At 56.1% G+C, this 27,068-nt stretch overlaps 4 protein-coding genes across 4 annotated transcripts in view; 3 read left to right on the top strand and 1 right to left on the bottom strand.

The window, feature by feature from the left end:
* KRT19 (keratin 19) overlaps positions 1-3,299 on the top strand; it is a 4,610-nt gene extending 1,311 nt beyond the window's left edge. Inside the window, exons 2-6 of the mRNA XM_021681823.1 lie at positions 1,416-1,498; positions 1,727-1,883; positions 2,187-2,348; positions 2,463-2,588; positions 2,719-3,299. Coding sequence (XP_021537498.1) covers positions 1,416-1,498; positions 1,727-1,883; positions 2,187-2,348; positions 2,463-2,588; positions 2,719-2,973 — 783 coding nt within the window. The 3' untranslated portion in view covers positions 2,974-3,299. The remainder of the gene's footprint in view (positions 1-1,415; positions 1,499-1,726; positions 1,884-2,186; positions 2,349-2,462; positions 2,589-2,718) is intronic.
* Positions 1-27,068, bottom strand: part of LOC110573273 (signal transducer and activator of transcription 5B) — an 871,639-nt gene that overhangs the window by 604,203 nt on the left and 240,368 nt on the right. The window lies entirely within an intron of this gene.
* KRT15 (keratin 15) lies at positions 8,239-12,574 on the top strand. The gene is made up of 8 exons (XM_021681822.2): positions 8,239-8,861; positions 9,749-9,831; positions 9,957-10,113; positions 10,568-10,729; positions 10,816-10,941; positions 11,141-11,361; positions 11,671-11,696; positions 12,207-12,574. Exons 1-8 carry the CDS (start codon positions 8,331-8,333, stop codon positions 12,296-12,298), a joined length of 1,398 nt encoding a protein of 465 aa, XP_021537497.1. The 5' UTR covers positions 8,239-8,330; the 3' UTR covers positions 12,299-12,574.
* On the top strand, positions 19,622-23,846 carry KRT13 (keratin 13). Its single transcript, XM_021681824.1, has 8 exons — positions 19,622-20,104; positions 21,185-21,267; positions 21,462-21,618; positions 21,810-21,971; positions 22,060-22,185; positions 22,495-22,715; positions 23,361-23,386; positions 23,739-23,846. The coding sequence occupies exons 1-8, from the start codon at positions 19,622-19,624 to the stop codon at positions 23,816-23,818; spliced, it is 1,338 nt and encodes a 445-aa protein (XP_021537499.1). The 3' UTR covers positions 23,819-23,846.

Genomic DNA, 27,068 nt, shown 5'->3' with positions numbered 1-27,068 from the left:
CCCCCCCGTCCTTTTCGGCAATAGTTCTCTGTGGGTGGAGAGTCCTGGGGTTGGGGGTGCTGGAGCCATAGGTCTAACAGGGAGCCCCTAAGGGCATGCAGGGTGGGGCTTGGTCTCCACCCTCAGGGAAAAGCTGGGAGCTCTGCCGGGAAGAAATGTTATCAGAAGCCAGTGGGACATTTAATGATCCCACCTGCTGGGGCTCCAAACACGCAGCTCCCCACAAAGTTGCCCAGTGCCTGCCATGTGGCCCTCATGGTGCTGGGTGCCAGGGGCATAGAGCAGAAAGACCAGACCTGTGGACAAGGAGGGACAGCTAGAGTTGTAAACAACAAAATAGAATACTGCTTACACACTTTAAAAAAAATTGTAACCTAACAAGAAATACATTTTACCATGTACCTTCACCCATTCTCTTTCTATTATATACACACCCAAAACGGAAGCAAAACTTTATTTATTTAAAGATTTATTTATTTATTTGAAAGAGAGAGAGAGAGAGAGAGAGAGCAGGGTGGGGGGAGGGAGAGAGGGAGAGGGAGAGAGAGAATCAGTCCTCAAGCAGATTCCCACTGAGTGTGAAGCCCTATGCAGGGCTCCATCCCAGGACCCTGAGATTGTGACCTGAGCAAAAAATCAAGAGTCAGCCATTTAACCAACTGAGCCGTCCAGGCGCCCCACCAAAACTTTCCTGAAATAATTCTTACCGTACTGTGGGTGATCTCTTCTCATATTTTATATTCTGTTCAGGTTCATTAAAAAACTATGCAAATTATCTCCCAGTACAATGACTAATGAGTCATGACTTGCTCTTTGAAAAACATAAACCCGAGTACCTTAATCAATGGTGTGAATATGCCCATCACAGCAGAGGGACCTCAGATGGGGGTGAACTTGGACAAGAAATCCTGAGCTTCATTTCCCGCCTCTATAAAATAGGCATACCCACTGACCTGGCATGAAAGATGAGGTGCAAAGTGCTTGTCACATAATTGATGCTCAGCAAATGGGAATTCCCTTTCCTGAGGCAGAATGTGCTTTGAATGGGGCTACGGACAAAAGTACCCCAACACGTCATCTGGTTTGCAGATCACTAGAGTGTGCCTCCCCTAAGACCATTTAGAGTTTCCCTGGGTACAGGTCTCAGACACTTTCCTCCCAGACTTACCTCCATGCCCTCCCACACCCATGCCCTCCCCCCTGTCTCAGCGTCCCTGACGATGGTTTCTCCTGCTCCAGCTCCTGGGCATGGACTGATTCCAAGACCTCCCAGAGAGCAGGCCAATGGACAGCTGAGACATGGCTGGGGCTTTGGTCTCTAGGGGGTAGAGGCATACTCATTTGCTCTCCTCTCTCTTCTAGGAAGAAAGGGGGTGGGCCAAACTGGTGCCAACTTCCTGCCTCTTATCTTCCAGATTCTTGGTGCCACCATCGAGAACTCCAAGATTGTCCTGCAGATCGACAATGCCCGTCTGGCTGCAGATGACTTCCGAACCAAGTGAGTATGTGTTTGCCTCAGAGGGCTGCAGAAGCCAGGACAGGGAAGGAGGGGCAATCCCAGACCCTTTGGGGGCTCAGTGCAGTGGGGGGACTAGACTCTGTCCTCACTTACCCCAGCTGGCCCGAAGCAACCCCCTCATGGACTCCTGAACCCGGGGGGGGATGGGGGAAGTCTTCAGGGGTTCAGAGGAAATTCTGGTCTGACTACACCTATTTCCTCTGAAAGGTTTGAGACGGAGCAGGCCCTGCGCATGAGCGTGGAGGCCGACATCAACGGCCTGCGCCGGGTGCTGGATGAGCTGACCCTGGCCAGGACCGACCTGGAGATGCAGATCGAGGGCCTGAAGGAGGAACTGGCCTACCTGAAGAAGAACCATGAGGAGGTGGGTTTCAGGCTGGGCCTTCTGTTCATCCCACCCCAACTTCCCAGGGCTAAGGACACTTTTATATCCTGTATCCTCTTGATTGTGACCACACTTGCTGTACCCTCGATATGGCCCTGGGTGTGGAGCAGGGCTCCCAGGGCTCCAGCAGGGGATGGTGGCCACCTGGTCTATCTCTCGGTGCTGGCTCCGAGGTCTGCACCTGAACCAGCCCCTTTCCCATCTGGGGGGTGGGGGAGTGACCTGGCCCAGGCCCAGCAGGCTCTGGGCTCTGACATGCCCATCTCTGCTGTGTCTTTCCAGGAAATCAGTGCCCTGAGGGGCCAGGTGGGTGGCCAGGTCAGTGTGGAGGTGGATTCCGCTCCGGGCGTCGACCTTGCCAAGATCCTGGGTGACATGAGAAGCCAATATGAGGTCATGGCTGAGAAGAACCGAAAGGATGCTGAAACCTGGTTCACCAGCCGGGTACGTAGGGGGAAGCAGGTGTCCTTTGGAGAGGTGGCAGGGAGAGAGAGCTTCATGCCCTCAGGCAGAGGTCTGCCTCACTGCTTATTCCTTCTGCCTGCTCTCTTCTTGCAGACCGAGGAGCTGAATCGGGAGGTGGCTGGCCACACAGAACAGCTGCAGATGAGCAAGTCGGAAGTCACTGACCTGCGGCGCACCCTCCAGGGTCTGGAGATCGAGCTGCAGTCTCAGCTAAGCATGGTCTGTACCCCCCGCCCTGTGGGGCGCACCCTGGTGCCCTCGCAGCCTTGCGCAGCCTGGGCCGTGGCTGTGCCCTTGCCCTCTCAGGAACCAGTCTCCACTGAGTCTCTTTCCCTCTCCCTGCCCTCAGAAAGCCGCCCTGGAAGGCACACTGGCGGAAACAGAGGCCCGCTTCGGAGCCCAGCTGGCCCAGATCCAGGCTCTGATCAGCAGCATGGAAGCCCAGCTGAGCGAGGTGCGTGCCGACACTGAGCGGCAGAACCAGGAGTACCAGCAGCTCATGGACATCAAGTCGCGGCTGGAGCAGGAGATTGCCACCTACCGTAGCCTGCTGGAGGGCCAGGATGCCCACTACAACAACCTGCCCACCGCCAAGGCTCTCTGAGTCCAGCAGCCTCCTGGGCTTCCTGCTCTCCTGCAGAGGGAATCCCCTGGGTAGGGCCATGGAGGGGAGGGACCCTACCCCTGTCTCTTCCCCCTGACCTGCCAATAAAGTTTTATGGCTCGAGGAAGGATGTTGGATTTGTTTTTTCGGCCCATAGAGATGGTTCTGTTTGGGTTTTATTTGGATCAGAGTGCACCCTGTCCCAGGAGAAGGAAGAGAGGGTGCTCACCAACTCCTACTGGTAGGCTAATTCCTGTTTGCAGAACTCTTCGTTTATCTAACCTCTTCCTTAAAATAAGCTTGTGAAACAAGCATTGCTCCCCCCTCCTTTCTTTTAAAGATTTATTTATTTATTTGAATGAGAGAGAGGGAGAGCTCGAGAACAAGCGTGCACAAGTGGGGGGAGGGGCAGAGGGAGAGAATCCCCAAGCAGATGCCTCGCTGAGCGTGGAGCCCAACGCAGGGCCAGATCCCAGGACCCATGAGATCATGACCTGAGCTGAAACCAAGAATCGGAAGCTGTTGAGCCACCCAGGCGCCCTGCATTGCTCCGTTTTTACCGAGGGATAAACTAAGGGTCAGACAGGTGAGGTGGTTTGTTGTAGATTTAACTCTTCTAACATGGCAAAGGTGGGATTTGAAACTGTGGGTTTTTATTTTTTTTTTTCAGATTTAGTTTTCTCTCCACTTTACTCCCTCAAGGGTTGGTGTGTATTTGTGTGTCTGAAATTAATGTTTACTTGAGCACCTAGTATGCACCATTTGATCAAACAACCTTAAAAGCTAGTTAGTGTGAGTAACATCTTATAGAGCAAGAAACAGGTTCAGAGAGGTTGAGTAACTTGTCTGAGGTCACACAGTGACTTCATGGCAGAGCCAGGACCAGAAACTAGGTTTCCTAAAGGTGCCACCCTGTATGTACCCCATTCTCCTGGGATTGCTGCTTCTTTTTTTTTTTTTTTTTAAGATTTTATTTATTTATTTGACAGAGAGAGGCACAGTGAGAGAGGAAACACAAGCAGGGGGAGTGGGAGAGGGAGAAGCAGGCTTCCCACTGAGCAGGGAGCCCGATGCAGGGCTTGATCCCAGGACTCTGGGATCCGAGCTGAAGGCAGTCGCTTAATGACCGAGCCACCCAGGCACCCCAGGACTGATGCTTCTTATGCCAGGTCCTCAGTACCTGTCAGTCTTGCTCCATGTGAGGGCTTAGGACTAGGATCCCCTGTGGCAGTTCCTTTCGATACATTTCTCCACCTAACTGAAGGAGAGCCTGGGGCTTTGGGGGTCAGAGCCTGAGTAATGGGGGCAGGCATCCCACTCAGAAGGCTGAAGAGGGTATACCGGTCGGTGTCAGTGTGTGTGCATGCACTAACACATTCATCCATCCCCGGGCAGCCCCACATAAGCCCCTTACGCCCACCAGCTCATACCTGGGCCCAGAGCCTGGAATGGGACCCAGCGGTGACCTGGACCTCCCGTACAGACCCCCAACCTGGCTTACCAGAGGCTGGTCCTAGGCCAGCAAAGGAACGTAAGTCCCAGCTTCCTGGTCTAACTCTGCCCTTGTGTGGGTGTGGTCTTGCCCCTGTGGTTTACAGTTCAGCTGCCAAGAACTGAGGCCAATTAAAGATAAATAAGTAGTCCCACTTCCCCTTGGCTGAGAGGTGCAGGCTGAGTGGGTCTGTTAGGTCCCACGGATCTGCCTGATCCTGTGCTGGAGGGGGGCCAGCGAGGAGCACTCTACCCTGTGCCCCCAGAAGGTCTGGAGGGGAACACGTGGCCGCCATGAGTGCCCAGCGCTGTGTGAAGGAGGCTGTGACCCAGTCATACCCTGTGCTAAGAATCCTGAAGGAGGCGCTCTTTCTGCCAGTTTCCTGTGGGTCTTAGAGACCTTCCTTAACTTGCTTCAGGTCACAGAACTGGGGAGCCCAGAGCACAGCGCTTCCTCCTCTCCCTGGGCCGGGAGCCCCTTCTGCCACCTCCCGAGCTATTCTGCTGTGGCCTCCAGCACCCACAGCCCCCCTCTCCCACTTAAGTTTAGAGGCCTGGCTCACCCTCAGGCTGAGACTGCCCAGGGATTTTTGTCCCCTGTTCATGAAAGCCTCTGTTGTCACAGCTTAAACCCTCCCCTATGCCCCAGAGGCCCCTGGAAATGTGGCCGTGGGGTGGGGTCTGGGCCCAAACAGGTGGGGCAGGTGACTGGGTCGCAGGTCTGGGTGTCAGGAAGGGAGCCTTCCTTTGTGTGTGTGTGTGTGTGTGTGTGTGTGTGTGTGTGTGGCATGGGGAGGCAAGGGCAGGGACAATTTTCTGTCTCAGTCAGGGAGCTGAAACCAGGGGTACTGTGTTAACAGAGAGGCTGGGATGGAGGAGAGGGAGAGGGAGGGAAGGAGAGAGAAGGGGAGAGGATTCACGGGGTGAGTCTTACCCTCCCTGCTGGTCCTTGTGACCACTTCAGTTCGCAGAGCATTTCCCTGTCAGTCATAGGCACAGCTCCATCCCTGGGCGGCAGGCTGGGCAGGGGTTATTTCCCTTTTCCGGATTGGTAGACTGAGGCTGAGAGAGGCGGCTGGATTACTAAGAGAGCCACATACCTAATAGAGGAGGAATTATCCAGGCCCCAGGGCTTGTGCTCGCTCGGTCCCTAGCATCTCCCTGGGGAGCGGGGAGGTGAGGGGTGGATGTAGGGAGACCACACCCTCATGTGTCATCGGATGCTGTCCGGGACCCTGTAACAGGACTCAGTGTTAATGGCTCCATTTTTTTCTTTTTGTGTCTTCTGGTAAAATACACACATAATTTACCATCTTAGCCGTGTTTAAGTGGACTGTTCTGTGGCATTAATTCCATTCACATTATGGTGCCATGAGCATCACCACGCGTGCTCAGGACTATTTCCATCTTGTAAAACCGAGACTCTAAATCTGTTAAACGGTAACCCCTTCTGTGATTCTGACTACTCTAAGTACCTCATATGAGTGGAAAAATGGCCCGATGTTAAGTTGGGAACCTGGCTCAGAGAGGTCGAGTCACACCCAGAGGTGGAGTCCAGCCCAGGCTTTTCCACTGGGCCGCACATCCCATCCCATCCCAAGGAGAGAAGGCCCCGGGGACAGCCTGTCTGCAGCAGGCAGAGGACAGAAACTGGCACAGCGTCATGGGTGTGCTGCCCGGGGCAGGGCCCTGGGCTGCAGCCTGGGCCGGAGCCAAACAGAGCTGGGTCCCCCCCCTTGCCCTGCCTCCCCACCTGGTGCTAATGAGCAGGCACCAAGTGGCCCAGACCTTGAGCTCACAGGAGCTGTTTGCACTTGGGCTCACAGGAGCTGTTTGCACTTGAGCTCACAGGAGCTGTTTGCACTGAAAGCAGGGATTGGTGACTGGGGCAGTTGCTGCGCCTGCATGGGCCTGATAGTGTATGAAAGCCACCCCTCGAGGGGTGCTGGAGGGGAGTCAGGGTGCAGAAGAGGGGCTGGCTGGGGCCCAGGCCTCCCTCAGCCTGGGGTGATGGTATGCAATTGTTCCCCTGTTAACTGCTGGGGCAGTGATGTCTGCAGAGGCTTTAATGAGCTGTGGCTGATCTGAGTTTGATTATTTTTCTTTCGGAAGAAAAGACAATATCCTCCTACCCACGAGCCGATCCCGCACTGTCTGCGTCCAGCACTCAGAGGCCCGGCTCATCCACCCCCATCCACCTAGGCCTTTGGTCCTTCTTGCACCACCCTGGCTCCCTGGCTCTGACGGATGGGAACCTTAGGTACTGAGCCCCACTGTCTGCTTCCTTAGAAGATGGGGAGGCAGGAGGAAGCAGGCTGGGGGCTCTCGGGCCTCGGGTGGAAGCTGAAAGTGCCCCTCGCCACGGGAACATGTCCAGGGTTTCATAGGCAGTAATTGATGGAGCCAGGATTTGAACCCGAGCCTGAGGGACTCCGGAGCTCCATCCACCTCACTGCGCTTCAGCCCTGGACTAGATATCCTTCTGACTCTCCAGATTGGCCTTGCTTCCCTTCCCCACCCCGCTCTCCCGAAACCCTGGAGCCGGGGCCAGAGGGCCAGTCTGTGTCTCCAAGTGGCACTGCCTGCATGTATTACCTATTCCCAGAAGCCGGCCCATGGGTTGGTGGCCGAGAGAAGGCTCTCCTGAGTGTTCAGCTCCCCTCTCTGGCCTCAGCATCCTGCTCGAGAAGAGGTGTCTTCCCGTCTGCCTGCCAGGCCTCCCTGAATCCTCCTTCCCGACACGGGCACGTAGAGCCCTCTGGGTTGGGTCCCTCCCCGGCCCCAAAGCGCTTGACAGGACAAATCGAGTTACTCTGGCCCTCCTCTGCAGGGACATGCCCTCTCTCTGGAGAAGGCAGGGGCTTTCTGGACTGTGCTCCATTCTTATCTGCAGACGTTTGCCCCGACGTGTCCCAGGAGCAAGCAAAGGTCCAGTGACATGTGCAGTCGGCTGGTGGTGGGATTATCAATCAGCCCCTTGTCAGCCCCGAGCCTCCTGGCCTTTGTGAGAGCGCCAGTGCAATGCGGCTGGGGGCTGGGAGGGAGCTGGGGGGAGGGGACAGTTGGGGAGACAGGGAGGCACGGAGGAGGAGGGTCCTGCCGCGTCAGGGAAGAGACAGACGTAGGCTTCTCTGATCACCTTAGCTGGAACTTGACTCATGACCCCCCCTCTCCTGTCTTCAGCCTGTCCCCCGTGGGCCCTGCATGCCTCCCTGTGCCTCCGCCCCCTCCCCTCCCCTTCCCTCCCCTCCCCCCCCCTCCCCCATGCCGAGCCATGGCTCTCCCCGGGCCCTGCAGGCTCGCACGTGGGGTCTGTGAGTGGGACAACACAGAGCAGTGATGGGGAGTGGACTCTCAAACTGAGAGTGGGGAGCAGGCCGCCTTGGGGTGAGGGCCCTGGGCCGGTGGCAGCAGAGAAGTCCAGCGAGGGCAGATCTGTCTCGAGCTGCGCCCACCCTGCGGGCGGAGGCCGGGGAGCTGCGAAGTGATTGGGGTTTGCTCCCTGCTACTCTTGGTGTTCTCCCAGAGCCAGAGATGAGCCTGCATTGGAAGTGTTAAAACCATGGCCCTGGGGCAAAACACCATTCATTCTGAATCATCTCTTTTGTTGCACTGAAAAAAAAAAAAGAAAGAAAAGAGAAACTCCACACCAACCACGCAGAGGTGTGCAGGCAGTTGCGTTTGAACACAGGAGTTGGCTTCCCTCGGGGCGGGGGGAGGGGGGGAGACGCGGTCCCACAACACCCTCGGAGGGGTATATAAGGAGCCCCAGGCTGGGGGATGACCGGCCGTGCTCTGCGCTCAGCCCAGCCTGCGCTGCCCACCAGCACCTCTGTGCTTGCGGAGAACTCACCCGCTGCCTGGCCATGAGCACCATGTTTCCGCAGACCTCTTCCTCCACCTTTGGGGGTGGCTCTACCCGGGGGGGTTCCCTCCGGGTTGGGGGAGGCGGCTTTGGTGGGGGGAGTCTCTGTGGGGGCGGTGGAAGCCGCAGTAGTTTGGCTTCTTCTGCTAGGTTCGTGTCCTCTGGGTCAGGAGGGGGCTATGGGGGCGGCCTGAGCTGCAGCTTCGGTGGAGGGGCTGGTAGTGGTTTCGGCAGCGGGGGTTTTGGAGGTGGCTTTGGAAGTGGCCTTGGAGGTGGCTTTGGTGGGGGTTTCGGTGGTGGCTTTGGTGACCATGGTGGTGGCGATGGCAGCCTCCTCTCCGGCAACGAGAAGCTCACCATGCAGAACCTCAACGACCGCCTGGCCTCCTACCTGGACAAGGTGCGCGCCCTGGAGGAGGCCAACGGCGACCTGGAGGTGAAGATCCGCGACTGGTACCAGAAGCAGAGCCCCAGCAGCCCCGAGCGGGACTACAGCCCCTACTTCAAGACCATCGAGGAGCTGCGGGACAAGGTGAGTCCTCGGGTATCAGAGAGACGGAGCAGGCGGCTGGTCCTGCACACATCTGTAACATCAGTGCTCCAGCTGCCGCAAGGAGACCCTTTCCTGCCCGCGCCGCGACTGCCGGTGTGTAGCTCGGAGAGCAGGGAATGCTTTCCAGGTGTGATGCTAGCACATATCTGCTCAACTTGGCAGTGTGGGAGGATCCTGAGATTCTGGTCAGGACGGAGCGGGGGCGGGGTGGGGAGGCGGGGGTTCCGAGGTGGGGGCAGTGACACATGCCCCGCAGGGCTCTGCATCAGGTGCCCCTTTGCTTCTTTTGCAAGAACGGTAAATGTCACCTCAGGAGCCCTGAGTGCCAGGACCACCTGCCTCACCCTTTGAGGGTATCTTTGGTGCCAAAAGCAGTATTGGGACTCAGGACACCTCGAACTCATGATGTGCTCTGCCAGCCACTTACCCTCTCAACTTACCTGGACCCGTTTCCTCAGCCGTAGTGTGCCTTCCTGACTGGCCCTCCAGGTTCCTCCTGGCTGTGGGAGGTTCTGTGGGTCCATGGCTGTGTCCAGGTGTGCTGGAGGCCAGTGACCAGGGCAGGCTGGTGGACTATCCCCGGGAGGGCTGTTGTCAGAGTTCACCGAACCCCAGCCCAACCCCTTCTGGCAATTCCCACAGGGGAGTCCAGGCACTCCAGGCTCCTTGGTCTTTCACGCCCTGGAGCCAGGAAGGGTGGCGTGGGGGCAGACGTGGGCACTTGAGGGGGCGCTGAACTCTGCCCTGGGGAGCCTACAGGCTTCTGTTGCTGGTGTCAGCCAGGGGTCTGACCTGGGGCACAGGGTGGGGAGAGCAGCAGGGAGGACGGAACACTGCTCTAGGTGCTGACTCCCTGACTCCTGCAGATCCTGGCGGCCACCATCGACAACTCCCGTGTCGTCCTGGAGATTGACAACGCCCGGCTGGCGGCGGACGACTTCAGACTCAAGTGCGCTCCTGCCTCCCTCTCCCCTTCTGGATTCCCCACCTTTTCTGGGCCTTCTCTCCCTCCTCCAGCTCCAACAGCCCAGACCTCTTGCCCGTCCTTACTCTGGGCTCCCTCTCTCTTCCCAGGTATGAGAACGAGCTGGCCCTGCGCCAGAGCGTGGAGGCCGACACCAACGGCCTGCGCCGGGTGCTGGACGAGCTGACCCTGGCCAGGACCGACCTGGAGATGCAGATCGAGGGCCTGAAGGAGGAGCTGGCCTACCTGAAGAAGAACCACGAGGAGGTGAGGGCCGGCAGGGGCCGCTGGTGGCGGGAGGCAGAATAGGGCCACTGGCACCTCCTCCTAGTTGGCTGAAGGGCTTAGTGGTTCAGATATGCTCCCCTCCACCAAAACAGGGGTCCCCATGGAGAGCAAGGGGTACTATCCTTTGGGGACCCAGACTCCTTTCCTTCTCAGATCCATAGCCAGACCAGGTGGTCAGTGTGACCTGCTGTCCTGATTTGTTTCATGAGCTCAGACAAGGCCCTACTGTCTTGAGGTCCTCCTGTAGCACCTGGCAAGGAAGAGAGGCCCTCAGAGCCAAGGGGCCCATGTGATCGAACCTCTTCATGTTCAGTGGGGAACAGAGGCTGGGGTGGGTGCGCAGGAACATGAAGCCAAGATGGGCCTGTGGGAGCCCAGGCTCTCAGCTCTCTCTTCTGCCCTCTGTCCCTAAATGGGCCTGCCCACCCTGCAGGAGATGAAGGAGTATGGCAGCCAGCTGGCAGGCCAGGTCAACGTGGAGATGGACGCGGCACCAGGCGTGGACCTGACCCGCGTGCTGGCCGAGATGAGGGAGCAGTACGAGGCCATGGCGGAGAAGAACCGGCGGGACGCCGAGGCCTGGTTCTTCAGCAAGGTGGGCCTGACCTTGCAGCCCCGCCCCAGCTCCCCAGGTTTCCCAGGACGCCTGTGGGCCTCACTTGCCTTGTGTGTGACCTACAGACAGAGGAGCTGAACAAGGAGGTGGCCTCCAACACAGAGATGATCCAGACCAGCAAGACGGAGATCACAGACCTGAGGCGCACGATGCAGGGGCTGGAGATCGAGCTGCAGTCCCAGCTCAGCATGGTAGGGCCACCTGCCCCCCAGCCCACCCCAGCCCACCCCAGCGTGGCCCGGCCTTTCCCACCAACCAGGGCTGGTTAAGTCGTGGGTTCCCAAGCCCCGTCCGAGGGGTTCTCTGCCCTCCATTCAACGTCGGTCCGCATGCCCGCGACAGCTTCCTTCCTGGCCTGACGGGGTGTCTCTTGATCTGTTGCCCCTCCAGAAAGCAGGGCTGGAGGGTTCACTGGCGGAGACTGAGTGCCGCTACGCCACGCAGCTGCAGCAGATCCAGGGGCTCATCAGCGGCCTGGAGGCTCAGCTGAGCGAGCTCCGTAGTGAGATGGAGTGTCAGAACCAGGAGTACAAGACGCTGCTGGACATCAAGACGCGGCTGGAGCAGGAGATCGCCACCTACCGCAGCCTGCTGGAGGGCCAGGACGCCAGGCAGGGGCGAGGGTGCAGGGGGAGGAATGAGGGAGGGGCCGGTTGGGGTTGGGGTGGAGAGTCATCTTACCCGGACAGCAGTGGGACAGCATAAAGGAAGCAGATGGGGTGTTACTGTGTATCAGAATCTATCTGCTTAGGGGTGGCAGGTCTGGACAGGCTCTCAGGATGTCCCAGCCTCTAGAGAAATCAGATGTGCGGCTGGTGGTGGGGGGCTCTGGAGAGGATTGCTTAGCCAGCCACCGGGGCCTCCCTTAAGGAGATCTGGGCTCACGCCCTTCTCTTATATCTGCTTCCCCTCTCTTTTAGGATGGCTGGCATTGGCACCAGAGAAGGTGAGAAGGCTTCACTCTTCCTTCGTGGGGTGGCAAGGGGAGCTGTTGAAGCCACCATTCCCCCGGAATGGGCTGGAAGGAGAAAGATGCCAAACAAGCCAGTAGGGAGGGGACACACCCATTCTAGGCAATACCTCTTTCGCAGAGACCCTCTATCAGCCCCAGTAGAGTGGGGGCTGAGGATTTATTGAGAACCTTCCAGGTTGAGCAGGCTTTGTCCGGGGAATAGCTTACCCCAGGCCCCACCTTCCTGCACTTAATGGTAAGAAGCCCCCCATCACTTCGCGTTCACCTGCCGTTAAATCCCTGACTTTCTTGCTCACTGCGGGGCGTAACTGTTGCTACCACCGCCCACCTCTATGATGAGTGATTCAGCACCAGACCTCCTGGCCAGTGGCCATTCTCAGGGGTGCTGTCCAGTTCTCCCCGAGCTCAGCCAAGGTCCTGGCTGCCTTGGGAGGGAGAACAGCGAGGGCCCCCCGCTCTAAAGTCTGCTCCTTCTTTCTACAGCTTCCCTGGGAGGCGGTGGTGGCAAAGTTCGAATCAACGTCGAGGAGGCAGTGGAGGGGAAGGTGGTTTCTTCTCGCAAGAGAGAGGTCTGAGTGCCCGGTGCAGGAGAGACGTCCCTCGTCTCCTCCTCTCTCCCCAGGCTGGGTGGAGGACTGGCCAGAGGGGCCAGAAGAGCAAACCCCAGTCCCTGCTTTCAGAGGATCCAGATCTCCTTGTTGGGTGCTTGGCATGCTCCCCGTCGTGCTCCCCTCCAGCTCTCCCCATCCGCTTTTGAGCAGGGATGGGCAAGAAGCTGCTGGATCGTGTAACAAGCTCGTTTGTACCATGTCTGTCTGTGCAATAAAGAATTGCTTTTCCTTTTGCAAATATCTCTTGGTAGTATGTCCAGTTTTTCTTGTTGGGGGCCTCTGTAGGCCTAGGACCCACAGGTTGGCATCTCTTCTTACTTTGGCCCTTTTCTCTGCATGGTCATAATTCATTCTTTGGGGTGCCCAGGGCACTGAGGACCAACTCAAGCTGCACAGGTAACTTGCTGTTCTGGCTTATTCCATTCAGTGATCATGGAAGCAGGAGATGGGGATCTTCCTCAGAGCATTTTGTGTGCACCCAGCATAGTACTTGTCGCATTGAACAGTTATTTACCCAACAATTGACTGTATAGATATTATTGGTTCACCCTTGTGTGGCTTGGCACTGTGCTAGGCAACCCCACCCATGGGTCTTGTTTAATATGACTGTGGGTGGTCAGGATTTATGATTCCCATCTGAGAGATGAGGAAGTCAGGGAGGTGAATGACTTGCCAGGGATGGATAATGAACAACAGGGCTGGGACTGGGCCCCACATCTGCATGATTCAAAGTCCAGTGCTTGTTCCGGGAGCCCAGGCCCTGGCCCTTCACAGCTCATTGCCAGGACCTTCCTCCTTATTTCTGGTCCTCCCATATGTGTCCCTAGAACTTCCCCTTTTTTCCAGTCCGGCACACCTGACCTCCAGAGTGGCTGAGCCAGGTAACATCTCTGCCTCCTGCAAAGAGGGACCTTATCCACCCCCTTACCCCCTGAAGCCACCATCTCCTTTCCAGAAGGCAATTAAAGTGCTCAGAGGGAAAGACACCAACTCCAGGAAGCCCTCCCTGATTTCTGTAAGCTTAAATCCAAAGAAACATCAACCTCTGTTGCCCTCCTCACTCCAAACCCTGCTCCTGCTCCCCTGTCCCCAGCATCTCTGCCCTTGGGCTCATTAGGGCAGCAATATCCACACACACTTAATTTGTTGCCTCTGCTCTGAGGCTGGTTCTTCTGGGATTCATAACCCCAGACAGAGGGCAAGGAATGAGGAAGCAGAGAACTCTGGGTTCTGTGGCTGGGCTGGGCTCTGGTGAGGACTGGGGGGAGAGGGAAAACCGGTTTCTTAGTCCTGCTGGGAAGAGGAGGCTGGAGGTGCCTCTGTTCTCCTGAGAATCAGATCATTTGCGGGGGGAGAATCAAGCCCCCTTGAGGCACCTCCATGAGTCTTGCTGGATGAAGCTCCTTGCCCAGCAATCCTGGTTGGACAGAGGGTGGCGCCTGTTTTTTCTGAGGGAGATTTAATCTAGAATGTGTCTCCTGAGTACACACTTTGAAGCCAGACTTCTCTGGGGCTGGAGGAATGAAACAGAATTTATTAAGTGTCTATACTTTGCAGGGCTCTGGGCAGGGCATTCAGTGGATGGTCTCTCATTTACTCTCCCAGAGGCTTTGTAAAGGTGGGATCAGCCTACAGCATCAGTTTTCAGAGAGGAAACTGAGGCTCAGGAAAGTTCAGTAACTTGAATGGAGTCGCCAGCTGGGAAGCAGTGAGGTTGGGCCCGGGACTGGTCTCTCTGGTTTCAGACCCTTGCTTTTCCCTTGATGTCTCGAGGGTGACGGAAACCAGCAACACCTTTCTGAAGAGGGTGTGTTAATCTGAAACCCCTTTCTTAACCTCTGTGGGAAACCTGTTCAAATGGCATCCAGCCATTACTGTCAGCAAGAGTATTCTCACGTCTAACCATAGTCGCTCATACCAGGGCTTGAGCTCATGCTGAAGCCCAGGGCACAGGGACATCCTGAGAACAGCCAGGCCCCTTCCTCAGTCTCCCAGGCCCAACGGCCTGACTGCCACTCTTGCTTCACTGGCCTCCGGGTCTCTGTCGAGGAGTCTCAGGTCTTCAGAGCAACCCACAAAGGGTTTTCTCAGCCCACAGTTTGTCACAGTAACGTCTGCAAAGGTGCAGAGAAGTAAGGTGGGGCCCCCTCCTCATCCAGTGGGCCTTCTCTCAGGGCCAGACCCTGGGCTGGAGAGGGAATGAGCCCATTCCTGCTCTCCTGGGATTCTGGGGTCCGAGAGAGGTCCTTGGACTTGCCAAATCCTGTTTCCTGCCTGACCCTGGAGTGAGAAGCTCACACCCAGGGATCACTTGTTCCCGGCTGAGCCCTTTAAATAGTCTTTGGGCAGAGATGGCCCACCTTCTGCCTGCCCCTGGGCTGAGGCGGGGCTTGGTTTCCAACCAATCTGGGAGGCAGGCAGCAGGCCTCCCTTATCCTTTAGAGACAGGCTAGCTTTGGGACCAGGGATTAGGGACTTGGGCTAGTCTCGGGTGAGGCTGGGCTTCCCAGAGCAGGCAAGGGGCATGCCTACCCTTCTCCCTGAGGACTTTGGCTGGACCCTGTCCCTCTCTGGGTCTCAGTGTCCTCACCTTTAAACTGGGGAACCTGGCTGGACCAGACTCAAGGTTCTCTATGAGTTCATCTGTATCCTGGGACTTCCGAGGAGAACCTGGCCTGTGAGATCGGTGACACCAGGGGCTGTGTCTCCTCCTTGAACTGCTGAGCCCTCAGAGTGGGAGCTACATAAATATTCATTGAATTAATGCATGACCTTGCTTCTCCTTTGCTTTTCCCCGCCTTAGACATGGCTCCGGACATTCACTAGTACTTTGGGTGAGTGTGCGCCTGGTGGTCACCTGTCCCTTGGCAGGCAGCAGGCAGCAGAGGGGGAGATCTGGAGCTGGCAGCTTTTCCCGTGAGATTTGCAGCTGGGATGACCCCATTGGATACTACTCCTGGTCGTCATCCCCTCTCGCCTAAAGCCAGCAGACAGAGTATCCCTGAAACTGCTTCTCAGGCATTTGACAGCTTCCCCGTGCCAGGAGTAGTACTTGGGGGTACTCAAAGGCCTTTTCCTCAGGGAGTGTAAAGCTGAGTTGGGGAAATAAGATAGGAATGCCACCAACTGTCACTTGTCTGGTCCTTGTGGGTACCATGCTGGCTGCAGGGACCAGAGATGGAAGCACAACAAACTGGCACAGAATGGAGGCCCAGGACAGGTCAGACCCAAGGATGAGCTTGAATTTCCTCATTTGTAAAAGGGAGGGCCTAGCAACCTCCTGCTTGCCAAGTTTTCCCGCATATCAGGCGCTTTTCACATGCTAACTCATCTAATGCCTGGTTTTCAGTTGTGGCCACCAAACCACTGAAATGCTGAGTAACTTTCCCGGGGTCACAGAGCCAGTCGATGGCAGATAGAGGGTTGAAACTCAGTTCCACCTAATTCAAAGCCTTTGCCGACCTCCCTGGGTTTCTGTGAAGCCCGGGCGGTATAAAGGATTTTAGAAAGCTGGGGACTATAGCCATGTAAGGACTCGGGGCATTGACACTGTGCAAAAGAAGGCTCCTGACTACTGCTTATGTGAAGCAGGGGTCTCTGAGGGTGAGGGGGCCTGACCAGACAGCCCAGGTCCACTGTCTGGGGAAGGTCTGCTTTTCATGAGAGGCTCCTTCCCCGTGGGGGAACCTCAAAACCCTTTGGGAGGTGGGTCAGCTGTCCTGGGCTCCAGCCCCCATGTGGTCCAGGGAAAGAGAGAAGGAGAGAGGAGCCTGATCCAAGAGCCAAGCGAGGATCCCTGAATTCGGAGCTGGGGGACAGGATTTACGCCTCAGCTGTGCAGGCGAACAATCTGGCAACTCTGGACAAATCCTTGAGAATCAGAGCCTCAGAAAGGCATTGCTGAAGGAAACTCAGAAGTCACTCGACGTAAGGCCTACAGTGAGTTGGTGGTAGAGTGGGAAAACCATGCATTTCTCTTTGCTTCCCACTGCCTTGGGCCTTGGCATTCTGGGTCTCATTTTCGCCACATGTGAATGAGGGCATTGGATGGGAAAGTTCCTAGGATAACTCTGGCTTTGACATTCTGCACTGAGCACCCTCGCAAGTCTCCAAGCTTTGGCGCTCACACCAGGACAGACAGCAACCAGGCTGCGCCGTCAGGCCATCAGCTGCACAGGCCCAGCCGCTGTTGGAAACAGGACCATCTACCGGCTGGGTCTGCAAGTGGTGGGGAGCCTGGGAGCATGGAGGGCAACCGAGGATGCCCGTGCTTGGGCAGGGTGGTGCTGACATTGGCCTAAAGGGGCTTTGGCAGGCAGTAGCCAGGGTGCTGACCTTGGAGCCAGAGGTTTGGATCTTGGGCAAGGAATTTAACTTTTCTGGGCTTCAGTGTCCTCAGGTGAAAAGGGGATGTGACCAAAAGAGTAGTTCTTTTGCAGTGCCACACGCAGAGTGTTTAACACTGCGTTCAAGAAATGTCAGCTAGTGTTAATATATTATCTTTAATAAATACAGAATGGAACACTCAGAGATCATATACTGAGCTCATGGTGAGGCTCCAAGGCATCATCAATTGGGGTAGAGAGAGCCAGAGATGAGGTTTGAATCTTGCCTTCATGGTGACCTTGAGAAAGTAACTCAGCCTCCCTGAACCTCAGCTGTAAAATGGGGCCAAGAAAACCCCTCTCCCGTTGCCGTGGGCACTCAGTGACAGTGTGTGAAGCCCAGCCTTGTTTGCGGGCCTACTCACAAATGTGGCTTTCCCTCCCCTTACTGAAGTCGGTGTGATTTTGTCAGAAAGCAAAGAAGGAAGCTGAAGACGTGTGAGCCGTAGAGCCTCCGCCCCAGCACTCTGTCCTGCCCCATCAGGAGCAAGGCCAGGAGAGGTGAAACTGGGGCCCCAGGATGGGTCTCTGCCCAGCTTCCTCCAGGAGGGCCCTGGGGTTCACCATGGGTCAGGGGAAGGCATTCCTGTGTTAAGGCACCATAAGCACCTGCTCGGGGAGGGGAGGGGCGTGGAGGGGATGGGCCGGGCCCTGACCCTGCGAGGGGAGGCATGTCATGGCCACCCTGTGTTTGTACTCCTGGGACTTTGGAGGATCTGTGGCACTGTTCTTCTAAGAGGCGTTGGTCTCAACCTGCTGTCAGCCCTGGGGGGGGGGGGGGTGGGGGTGGGGGGAGGATCGTCACTCCAGGCTTGGCAGGTTTTATTAATCACCTTTTTGTCAGTTTTGATCCTCTACTGAGAGAGAGAAGAGGAAGAGAGCTTGAGAGCTCTTGCTTTGGGCTGAATCACACAGCTTTTCAGAGAGAGAGAGAGAGAGCAAGAGCGCTGAGCTATCAATTTGGGGCAGGAGGGCTGGGCAGGGTCGGAAGTCAGCCTGAACCCCTGGCCTCCCCATGAGACCTCAAGCACACCCTGGCTCTCTCCCTGATGCTGACACCCACTGGGTGAAACACAGGCCTCCTTCCCTACCTGCAGAAAACGAAGGGCAGGAAAGCCCTGACTCAGAGCCCTCTTTCCTGGCTTGCTGAGTCTGCGAAGGGGTTCTCAGGATAACCTCAAGTCTGGGTCACCCCACCCTAGTCCTTAGCTTGGTCCAACCCCCCTGGCTGCTGTGGGCCAGCAGGCTCACCCTGAGAGGCCCCTCATGGTGACCCTGGCCCCCTTGGTGAGTGGGAGTCGGAGCCTAAGTCCCGAGTCCTCCATTCCTAGCCCTGGAAACTTCTCCTTCTGCCTTGGGCTCTGAGGGGCCACCTCTAGGTCCTTTGATTCTGGCCTGAGGCCTTCTCTGGCAGGGTGACTAAGCAGTCCCCGAGTTTTAGCTATGTCCCCGGCTGCTCGGCAGAGACCCTAGCCCCAGGCCCTGGGTCCCATCCTCCTATGTGGCCTCTTGGTCAAACACTCACAAGCTGAGACAGGCATCCTGTGACCGGGGGGCTAGAAGGAGCCATCCATCAGGCCTTGAAGGCAGCTGGTATGATGGTATGATTGACCACAGGGGTCAGGCGGATCCAGCGCTTCTCAACCTCTACACTATTGACCTTTTGGGCTGGAGAGTTCTTTGTTGTGGGGGCTGTCCTGTGCATGCTAGGGTGTTTAGCAGCACCCCTGCTCTCTGTCCTCTCTCTCTGCAGCATCCCCCTGTTGTGACAACCCAAATGTCTCCAGATATTGTCAAATGTTCTCTAGGGAGAAAAAGAGCCCCTAGCCGAGATCTCTGAATCAATCTAGGGGGACAGAAGTGGGAATCGTGGTCTCGTTCGGGGCATAGGGTGTGGGTAATTGACTGGGAAAAGGTACGGAGCTTTATGGAGTGCTGGTAATGCTCTGGGTGCTGGGTACACAGGCGAACACGTGCTTGAAGCTTCCTACATAGGTAAACATGCATTAAGCTGTTCACTAATGGCGTGCACAATTTACTGTACGAATTACATACCTACCAGACTTGGGTTTCAGTCCTGACTACCCTTAAGCCTCAGTTTCTCCGTGTGTAAATTGGGGTGACTAGTAGGACCTACCTCATTGGGCTGCTGCAAAGATTGAGTGACACAGGGAGTATACTTATAGTGAGGGATCTGAGCGTGTTAGCTATTATGATGTGCAGGGTTGTTTGTTTCCAAATTCTGTACCTCAGTTTCCCCAGCTGTGTTAGATGGTCCCCAGGGTCCCCGCCACTGTGACTTTATCTGATGGTCTTGGAGCTTCCCCACCCCAACTCCCCAGCCTACACACTTTCAAGGTGGTCGATTCTACAGGACCAAGCCAAGTTTCTCATCAGAGTCGCTGGGAGCACTAGAGCAGGGGAAATGCTAACAAGGATGCAGAACATTCTAGTCCGAGGTTTTAGAAATAGAAAGAAGGGAGCTGAGGTCTGCGGTGACTTTGCAAAGCACAGGGCCACCTTGCAGCTCTGTCCCCCTTCTAGTGCTGGGTGGAGCTGAGAGCCTGTGGAGTGAGCTCCCTAAGTGCAGAGCTGAAATGGAATTCAGCTGTCAAAAGGGCAGAACACTGTGCCCTCTGAATCATCCCTTTTGTTAAGGATTAAAAAAAAGCCACCCCCAAAGGCACAACCCACCTTGGAGAGCAGAGGTAACTGGGCTTGTGGGAAACAGCAGTGCAGTTGGCACCAGTCGGAGGGTGGGGTGGGGAGGAGAGAAGATGGGGCGATTGTCCGACCTCGTGGAGGGCAGTATAAAAGGGCACCGCTGTGGGGAAGAGCCGCAGTCTTCGGCCCAGGCCAAGCCCAGCTCCTGTGCACACCTGCTCCTCACCTTGCTCTCACCATGAGCTGTCGCCTGCAGAGCTCCTCCGCCAGCTATGGAGGTGGTTTTGGGGGTGGCTCCTGCCAGCTGGGAGGAGGCCGCAGTATCTCTGCCTGTTCAACCCGCTTTGTCTCTGGGGCATCAGCTGGGGGCTACGGGGGCAGCATGAGCTACGGTTCCGGTGGAGGGGCTGGTAGTGGTTTTGGGGGCGGCTTTGGAGGTGGCTTTGGAGGTGGCCTTGGAGGTGGCTTTGGTGGGGGTTTCGGCGGTGGCTTTGGTGACCACAGTGGTGGCGATGGCAGCCTCCTCTCTGGCAACGAGAAGTTCACCATGCAGAACCTCAACGACCGCCTGGCCTCCTACCTGGACAAGGTGCGCGCCCTGGAGGAGGCCAATACTGAGCTGGAGGTGAAGATCCGCGACTGGTACCAGAAGCAGAGCCCCAGCAGCCCCGAGCGGGACTACAGCCCCTACTACAAGACCATCGAGGAGCTGCGGGACAAGGTGAGTCCTCAGGTGTTGGCGAGCTCTCTTCTGTGCAGGGCAGAGCTAGCTGCAAAGGCCAGGGAGCACGGTATCCCAAAGGACCAGAAGATGCAGCGTGGTGGAACCCTCACCCCGCCTGCAGAGGGAAATTCTAGTCTTTTACTACCAAGCAACTCTACTTCTGATAAGCTTTCTTATGCCACTGCTCCCCAAACATGTTCTTTCTCGCTATCCACTTTTACTGTTCTTACTACTCACGTCAACATTTTTACTGCTTCCCAAACAGTTATGTTATTAATGACTTGATCCCTAGAATTCCAATCCATGGAGCTGTTTGGAAACCATGACAGTTTTAAAAGCCGCTAAGAATGATTAAAATCAGCCGAGAAAGGGATACATGTTCATACACTGGTCTGGGAATACTAGTTGATTTTGTAGGGGTCCCATTTAAACTGTTATTCTCAACTGGCTATGAGGTGTGGGAGGAAGCTCAGGCGGTGCTAAGCTGAGCTGAGACTCCTTCTTCAAGGCCTGTCTGTCATGCTGGGGTCCCAGCTTGTTGGAACAGAAATCCACCTGCCTGGGCTGGGTCCCAGCTATGTGCGGTGGATTTTAACTGCTTCGGAATATGAGAGTTTAGATGAGAAGTTCAAATGGATGGGAATATTTATTGGCTCTTCCTTCTGCTCAGCCAGGAGGCCAGCTCCAGTGAGGTTACTATGAGCTGTGTGGACCCAGGCTGACCCCCTCCTGACCTTAAGGAGAAGGCTGTCACGACGGTGACCTAGAGAGGTCGCTAGTCTGAGGCCGTGAAGACATGACTAACCAAAGATGTCCTGGGCAGGGTCATTCCCCTGAAATGTACATTCCGATCTTCCCCATCATGACCAGGCATAGATAGGATGCCAGGGAGACAGAACCAGAGGAAGGACCTGCCCTGCCCCTCACTTCACCGAGGCCCGGAGAGCAGGGCCTTATCTGCTCACAGGGACAGTGTGGAGGCAGCCTGATGTCTAACGACAACAGTCCAGCCCATGTTTTCTCTTCCTCCTCCCCAAGCTCGTGGACCCTCCAGTGGTTACCCTTTGTATTTTGCAGATCCTGGCGGCCACCATCGACAACAACCAGGTCATTCTGGAGATTGACAACGCCCGGCTGGCTGCAGACGACTTCAGGCTCAAGTGAGTTCATTGTCCTCACTGGCCTTTCCAAACCGTCTTTTATTTGAGAGCAATGCTCATCTGAACAGTGAAATCGGAGCATCCCAGGAGCGAAGGTCTTGGAGAAGTAGCAGAGTCCAGTGCAGAAGTAGGGGAGGGTCTAATATCATTTCTGTGTTGCTTCTCCAATTAAAAAAAAAAAAACAAACCTTTAGGTATGAGAACGAGCTGGCCCTGCGCCAGAGCGTGGAGGCCGACATCAATGGCCTGCGCCGGGTGCTGGACGAGCTGACCCTGTCCAAGACCGACCTGGAGATGCAGATCGAGAGCCTGAAGGAGGAGCTGGCCTACCTGAAGAAGAACCACGAGGAGGTGAGGGCCGGCAGGGGCCTGCCAGGGCTGAATCACCTCCAGCGAGAAAGGGGAGCAGCCAGACCCAGCCCTCTGCTGTGGGACCTGGAAGCGCTTCCCAGAACGTGCTCGTGGCCCTCAGAGCCAAGGCGGGGGTGGGGTGCGGGGGGAGGATGAGGAGCATCACACATCTTCCTCTTCCATCCTTACAGGAGATGAAGGAGTTCAGCAGCCAGGTGGTAGGTCAGGTCAACGTGGAGATGGACGCCACCCCTGGCATTGACCTGACCCGCGTGCTGGCCGAGATGAGGGAACAGTACGAGGCCATGGCGGAGAAGAACCGGCGGGACGCCGAGGAATGGTTCCACAGCAAGGTGCCCGGCCTTCTTACCCCGTGGAGCCGGGGGCTGCCAGGGCCTTCCACGGGGCTCCTCCATAACCTTCTTCCTCCTCTAATTTCAGAGTGCAGAGCTGAACAAGGAGGTGTCCTCTAGCACCGCCATGATCCAGACCAGCAAGACGGAGATCACGGAGCTGAGGCACACACTCCAGGCCCTGGAGATCGAGCTGCAGTCCCAGCTCAGCATGGTACACCTGCTGCTCTCTGCCCGGCGGCCCCACCACCCCTAGGCCTCTGCCTGGCCTGGCTCCCTTCATCACTTCTTTTTTTTTTTTTTTTTTTAAATAGATTTTATTTATTCATTGAGAGAATGAGAGAGAGAGAGCACATGAGAGGGGGGAGGGTCAGAGGGAGAAGCGGGCTCCCCGCCGAGCAGGGAGCCCGATGCGGGACTCGATCCAGGGACACCAGGATCATGACCTGAGCCGAAGGCAGTCGCTTAACCAACTGAGCCACCCAGGCGCCCTTCCTTCATCACTTCTTTGTTGCCCCACCAGAAAGCCGGGCTGGAGAGCACGGTGGCGGAGACTGAGTGCCGCTACGCCACGCAGCTGCAGCAGATCCAGGGGCTCATCAGCGGCCTGGAGGCTCAGCTGAGCGAGCTCCGTAGAGAGATGGAGTGTCAGAACCAGGAGTACAAGACGCTGCTGGACATCAAGACGCGGCTGGAGCAGGAGATCGCCACCTACCGCAGCCTGCTGGAGGGCCAGGATGCCAGGTAAGGCCTCTCAAGTCTCTTGGGAAAGTGACCACAGGACCCTTGGACAGCCGAGCAGGTGGGGCCTTAGGGATCAGGTCCTCATGGCCCACACGGAAGGGGACCTTCTGAGCTTAAACAGACTGGATGCAGATCCAGGACCAGAGCTCCCTGTTTTCTAGAATCAGATTGTGGGGGCATTTCCTCAAGCTTTCTGGTTTGGGCTTCTGGATTAGACGGGCAGGAATAGGGGCCATGGACAGAACATCTCATATTGGAAAAACTATTACCTTGGGTTCAGGTCAGCTGACCAAAGCTATAAACGTGGTGATTTAACTCCCTTCAGACCATTTGCAGGGACCAGGCCACCCTTGTGGGCTCAGGGGGAGTAGAGGTGGCGGGGGAGAGTACGAAATGGACCAGAAGGAGGACAAAACTTCTGGCAAATGTCCTGGATTTGGGGCGAATATTATCTCCTCCTGAGGCCTCACAGACAGCAGACAGACCTGGCAGGCACCAGGTGCTGCCCCTTGGGCTTGGGGCAGAGTTGGTAAAAAACCCAACTCAGGGGCTCTGAGTGATGATCTGAGTAGCTCCCTCCGCAGACAGGTGAGCAACTGTCCTCGGGGGGCCTTCTGCTCACATGACCTCTCTTCTCTCTCCCAGGATGACTGGCATACCCTCCTCGGGAGGTAAGGAAACAACCTGGGGAGAGGGGCGAGTCCGGCTCCTGTTCAGCGCCCTGGGGGGCTGGGAGAGAGACTGTGCTGGACTCCCCAGTGTAGGGAGGGAGGGAGGGGGCTCTGGTGGACGTGGTCATTTGCTCGTCTGTTTTCTTTGCAAAATAGCTGGCTCTGTCCCACTGAGCCACTGGGATACTTTGGAGAGAGAGAGCCACCTTTGGGGACAATAACCTGAGTCCTTATCAACTAACCTCCAACCTGCGCCGTGGGGGCGTGGGGCGTGGGGCCCTCCCGGGGGACCCTGACCTGCTGAGGTCGGTCTTCTCCAGCTTGAGTGTGTCTTGCCCCGTCCATTTCTCAGGAAGCACCAGCGCCGCGGTCACCACCACCACCTCCACCTCCACTTTGGGTCGCCGCACTTCAGACACCCGTAGGCTTTAAATCCACTCAGCATCCTCTTCCTCTGTCTTCAGCGTCCAGAGGAGAGAGCTGATGGGTCCCTGCAGGAGAGGGAGAGACCGCAGGATGCTCCCCCGCCCCACGCTTTCCCGAGGGCGGGCGCTCCGTGCTTCTCTCCTTGTGCGCTTCCTCTTCTCCCTTACCTGGCTACTCTGCCTTCTCAGCTTCTCTACTAACAAGAAAAGATAATTCAATAAAGTTTCCTGCCTTTTTGCAAACGTATTTTTGATTCTGGCCTGGTTTCTGAGGGCAGCACCTGCCAAGACCCTGATTTGGGACGGTGGGAGAATGGGTGCCATCGGGTCAAGTGGCTCCCCCTGACAAGGTCTGGCCCAGGGAGCTCCCAGCTGGGAAGGACACAGGCACCTGGATCAACCATCAGGACACAGACACGAGTGGCTCATGGATGAGGGTGCTCAGCAAACATGGACAAATGGAGCAAACTGGAGACATGGGGGGACACATGAGCCAGTTCAACACCCTGTAGGATGTATGGCCAGCAACAGGGTTCTTGTAGCGTCAGGTGATGGAAAGAGGTACAGAGGGCTCTGGGGCAGGCTTTGAGGGGTCAGTGCAGGGCTGATTTAAGGGGGAGACCCAGGACAATTACCCCAGGCCCAACCTGCTGCCTCCCTGCTTTCTGCAGAGCACCCCCCTTTTTTTTTTGCGAATGTCTTTTATTTTTTATTTATTTATTTATTTATTCTTATGTTAATCCCCATACATTACATCATTAGTTTTAGATGTAGTGTTCCATGATTCATTGTTTGTGCATCACACCCAGTGCTCCATGCAGAATGTGCCCTCCTCAATACCCACCACCAGGCTAACCCATCCTCCCACCCCCCTCCCCTCTAGAACCCTGTTTGTTTTTCAGAGTCCATCGTCTCTCATGGTTCATCTACCCCTCCGATTTCCCCCCCTTCATTCTTCCCCTCCTGCTACCTTCTTCTTCTTCTTCTTTTTTTTTTTCTTAACATATATTGCATTATTTGTTTCAGAGGTACAGATCTGAGATTCAACAGTCTTGCACAATTCACAGCGCTTACCAGAGCACATACCCTCCCCAGTGTGTATCACCCAGTCACCCCATCCCTCCCACCCCACCCCCCACTCCAGCAACCCTCAGCTTGTTTCCTGCGATTAAGAATTCCTCGTATCAGTGAGGTCATATGATACATGTCTTTCTCTGTTTGACTTATTTCACTCAACATAATACCCTCCAGTTCCATCCACGTCGTTGCAAATGGCAAGATCTCATTCCTTTTGATGGCTGCATAATATTCCATTGTATATATATACCACATCTTCTTTATCCATTCATCTGTCAATGGACATCTTGGCTCTTTCCACAGTTTAGCTATTGCGGACATTGCTGCTATAAACACCGGGAGCACCCCCCTTTTTTTAAAAAAGATTTTTTATTTACTTATTTGACAGAGAGAGGCACAGCGAGAGAGGGAACTCAGAAAGGGGGAGCGGGAGAGGGAGAATCAGGCCTCCCGCTGAGCAAGGAGCCCAACATGGGGCCCGATCCCAGGACCCTGAGATCATGAGCTGAGGCAAAGGCAGATGCTTAACCGACCGAGCCACCCAGGCGCCCCCAGAGCCTTTCCTTTTAAGATGATGGACATCCAGACCTTCAGTTGCCCCTAGCCCCCAGCCTACCCTAAGATCCTGCCATTCCAACCCACTCAAAGTGAGCTGACCTTCCTCCCCAATTCCCCTCTGCACCCCTGTGCCCCCTGCCTCTCTCTGTGTCCCAGCTCAGACTTACAACCTCCTCTTGCTTGGCTCGCTCCTTCCATGGAGTCTGGCACAGGCACACTTCTCTTTCTCCTTTTCACGACCCCCTTGGCTCGTCTGGGACATGTCCTTGGTCACAAGTGCCAATACATTCTGATGACACTCCAGGAAGGCCCCTCTCCTCCACACCAGACTCTCGTGCCCAGTTGCACTGGCCATTGCCTCCTCAAATCTACTTGTCGGAAGGAGTGCCCCTCATTCTCCCAGATCCGTGCCTTCCTGATTCCCCATTCCAGAGGACCTGGAAACCCAAGCCAGGAGCCCAGGAGTCCCCTTGGCCTGCTCACTCCCTACTCCCGTTCCACGTCTATCCCATGAATGCTGTTAGCTATGATGTCCTCACAGCCTCCCTGGCCTTCCTGCCTCCAGTTTGAGCTTCCTCTGCATCCTTGTTCCACACTCCAGTGGGGACGATTGCTGGGAATGGAAAGTCTTCCTCCTGGCCTAGCGATGCTTTCAAAGCTACCCCCGGCCACTGAGGAAAACACCGACTCCTCCCTGGCAGAGGGGATCCTGGGCCTCTTCCTGCCTCTCTCCAGCCCTGAATTCTATAATCACTTCCTCTCACCCCCTGCAGTCTTGCCACTGCAAACCGCTCTCGGTGACCCAGCCATGTGGCCGGGAACCTCTGGACTTTGTTCAGTGAGCGACCTCAGTCTGACCTTCCTCCTCTCTTTCTCTCTGCACCCCCATCTTTGTGTTATTGCAGACTACCAGGTTTTAGTTTAACATTCAGACTGAGATGAACACGCCCCCTCTGTGGCCCTCGGGTAGTGTGGGTGTGTTCAGGTGTGTGCAGGTCCGAGCCACACAGCATTGACCATGTGCTTGGAGGGCGGGGCTGTCTTTCTGTCTCCGGGCCAGCCTGCCCCTGGGCTCAGCCCCGCGTACCGGAGGCAGAGATGGATGAATGAACTGGGCAGTGCCTGTCTGATGCTATCTAGTTTCTGCCACGGGGTTTAGGCCAGAGCATAGGTGGGCTCTGCCGCCTCTGCCAGCTTCCCCCTTTTCTGCCTCCTCATTTTCCCCCTCTCCCCCTCCCCAGGCCCCTGCACAGTTTATTCCCCTCATTCTTTGTTCTCCTTCTCTTCCTCCAATCACAAGCCTGCTGTGGGCTCAGCTGGCTGGCTTAGTCCCACAGGAGTCACTCAGAATGGCCCACCTGGCTGACTAAGCCAGATGGTTCCAGATCGCACCCCATGGCAGAACAGGCGGGGCTGGGTTCTAGCTCCCGCGCCCAGAACTGTGCTCGAGCTGAGGCGTCAAAGGGAAACAGGACCTGGCCTCCTCTCCCGAAAGCTTTGTACCTGTCTGTGGTTCGGTTTTGTCAGCAGCTGTTTGTTGAATGCCCGCTGTGTGACAGGCACTGTGTGGGGGACCTGGACAGAAGGGCAAAAGGTGGCATCTGTCTTCAAGGAGCTCACGG

Source organism: Neomonachus schauinslandi, chromosome 15, assembly GCF_002201575.2.
Source record: "Neomonachus schauinslandi chromosome 15, ASM220157v2, whole genome shotgun sequence".
In the NCBI taxonomy this organism is placed as follows: domain Eukaryota; kingdom Metazoa; phylum Chordata; class Mammalia; order Carnivora; family Phocidae; genus Neomonachus; species Neomonachus schauinslandi.
Note: the sequence above shows the minus strand (reverse complement) of the source record. Positions and strands in the feature narration are given on the sequence as shown.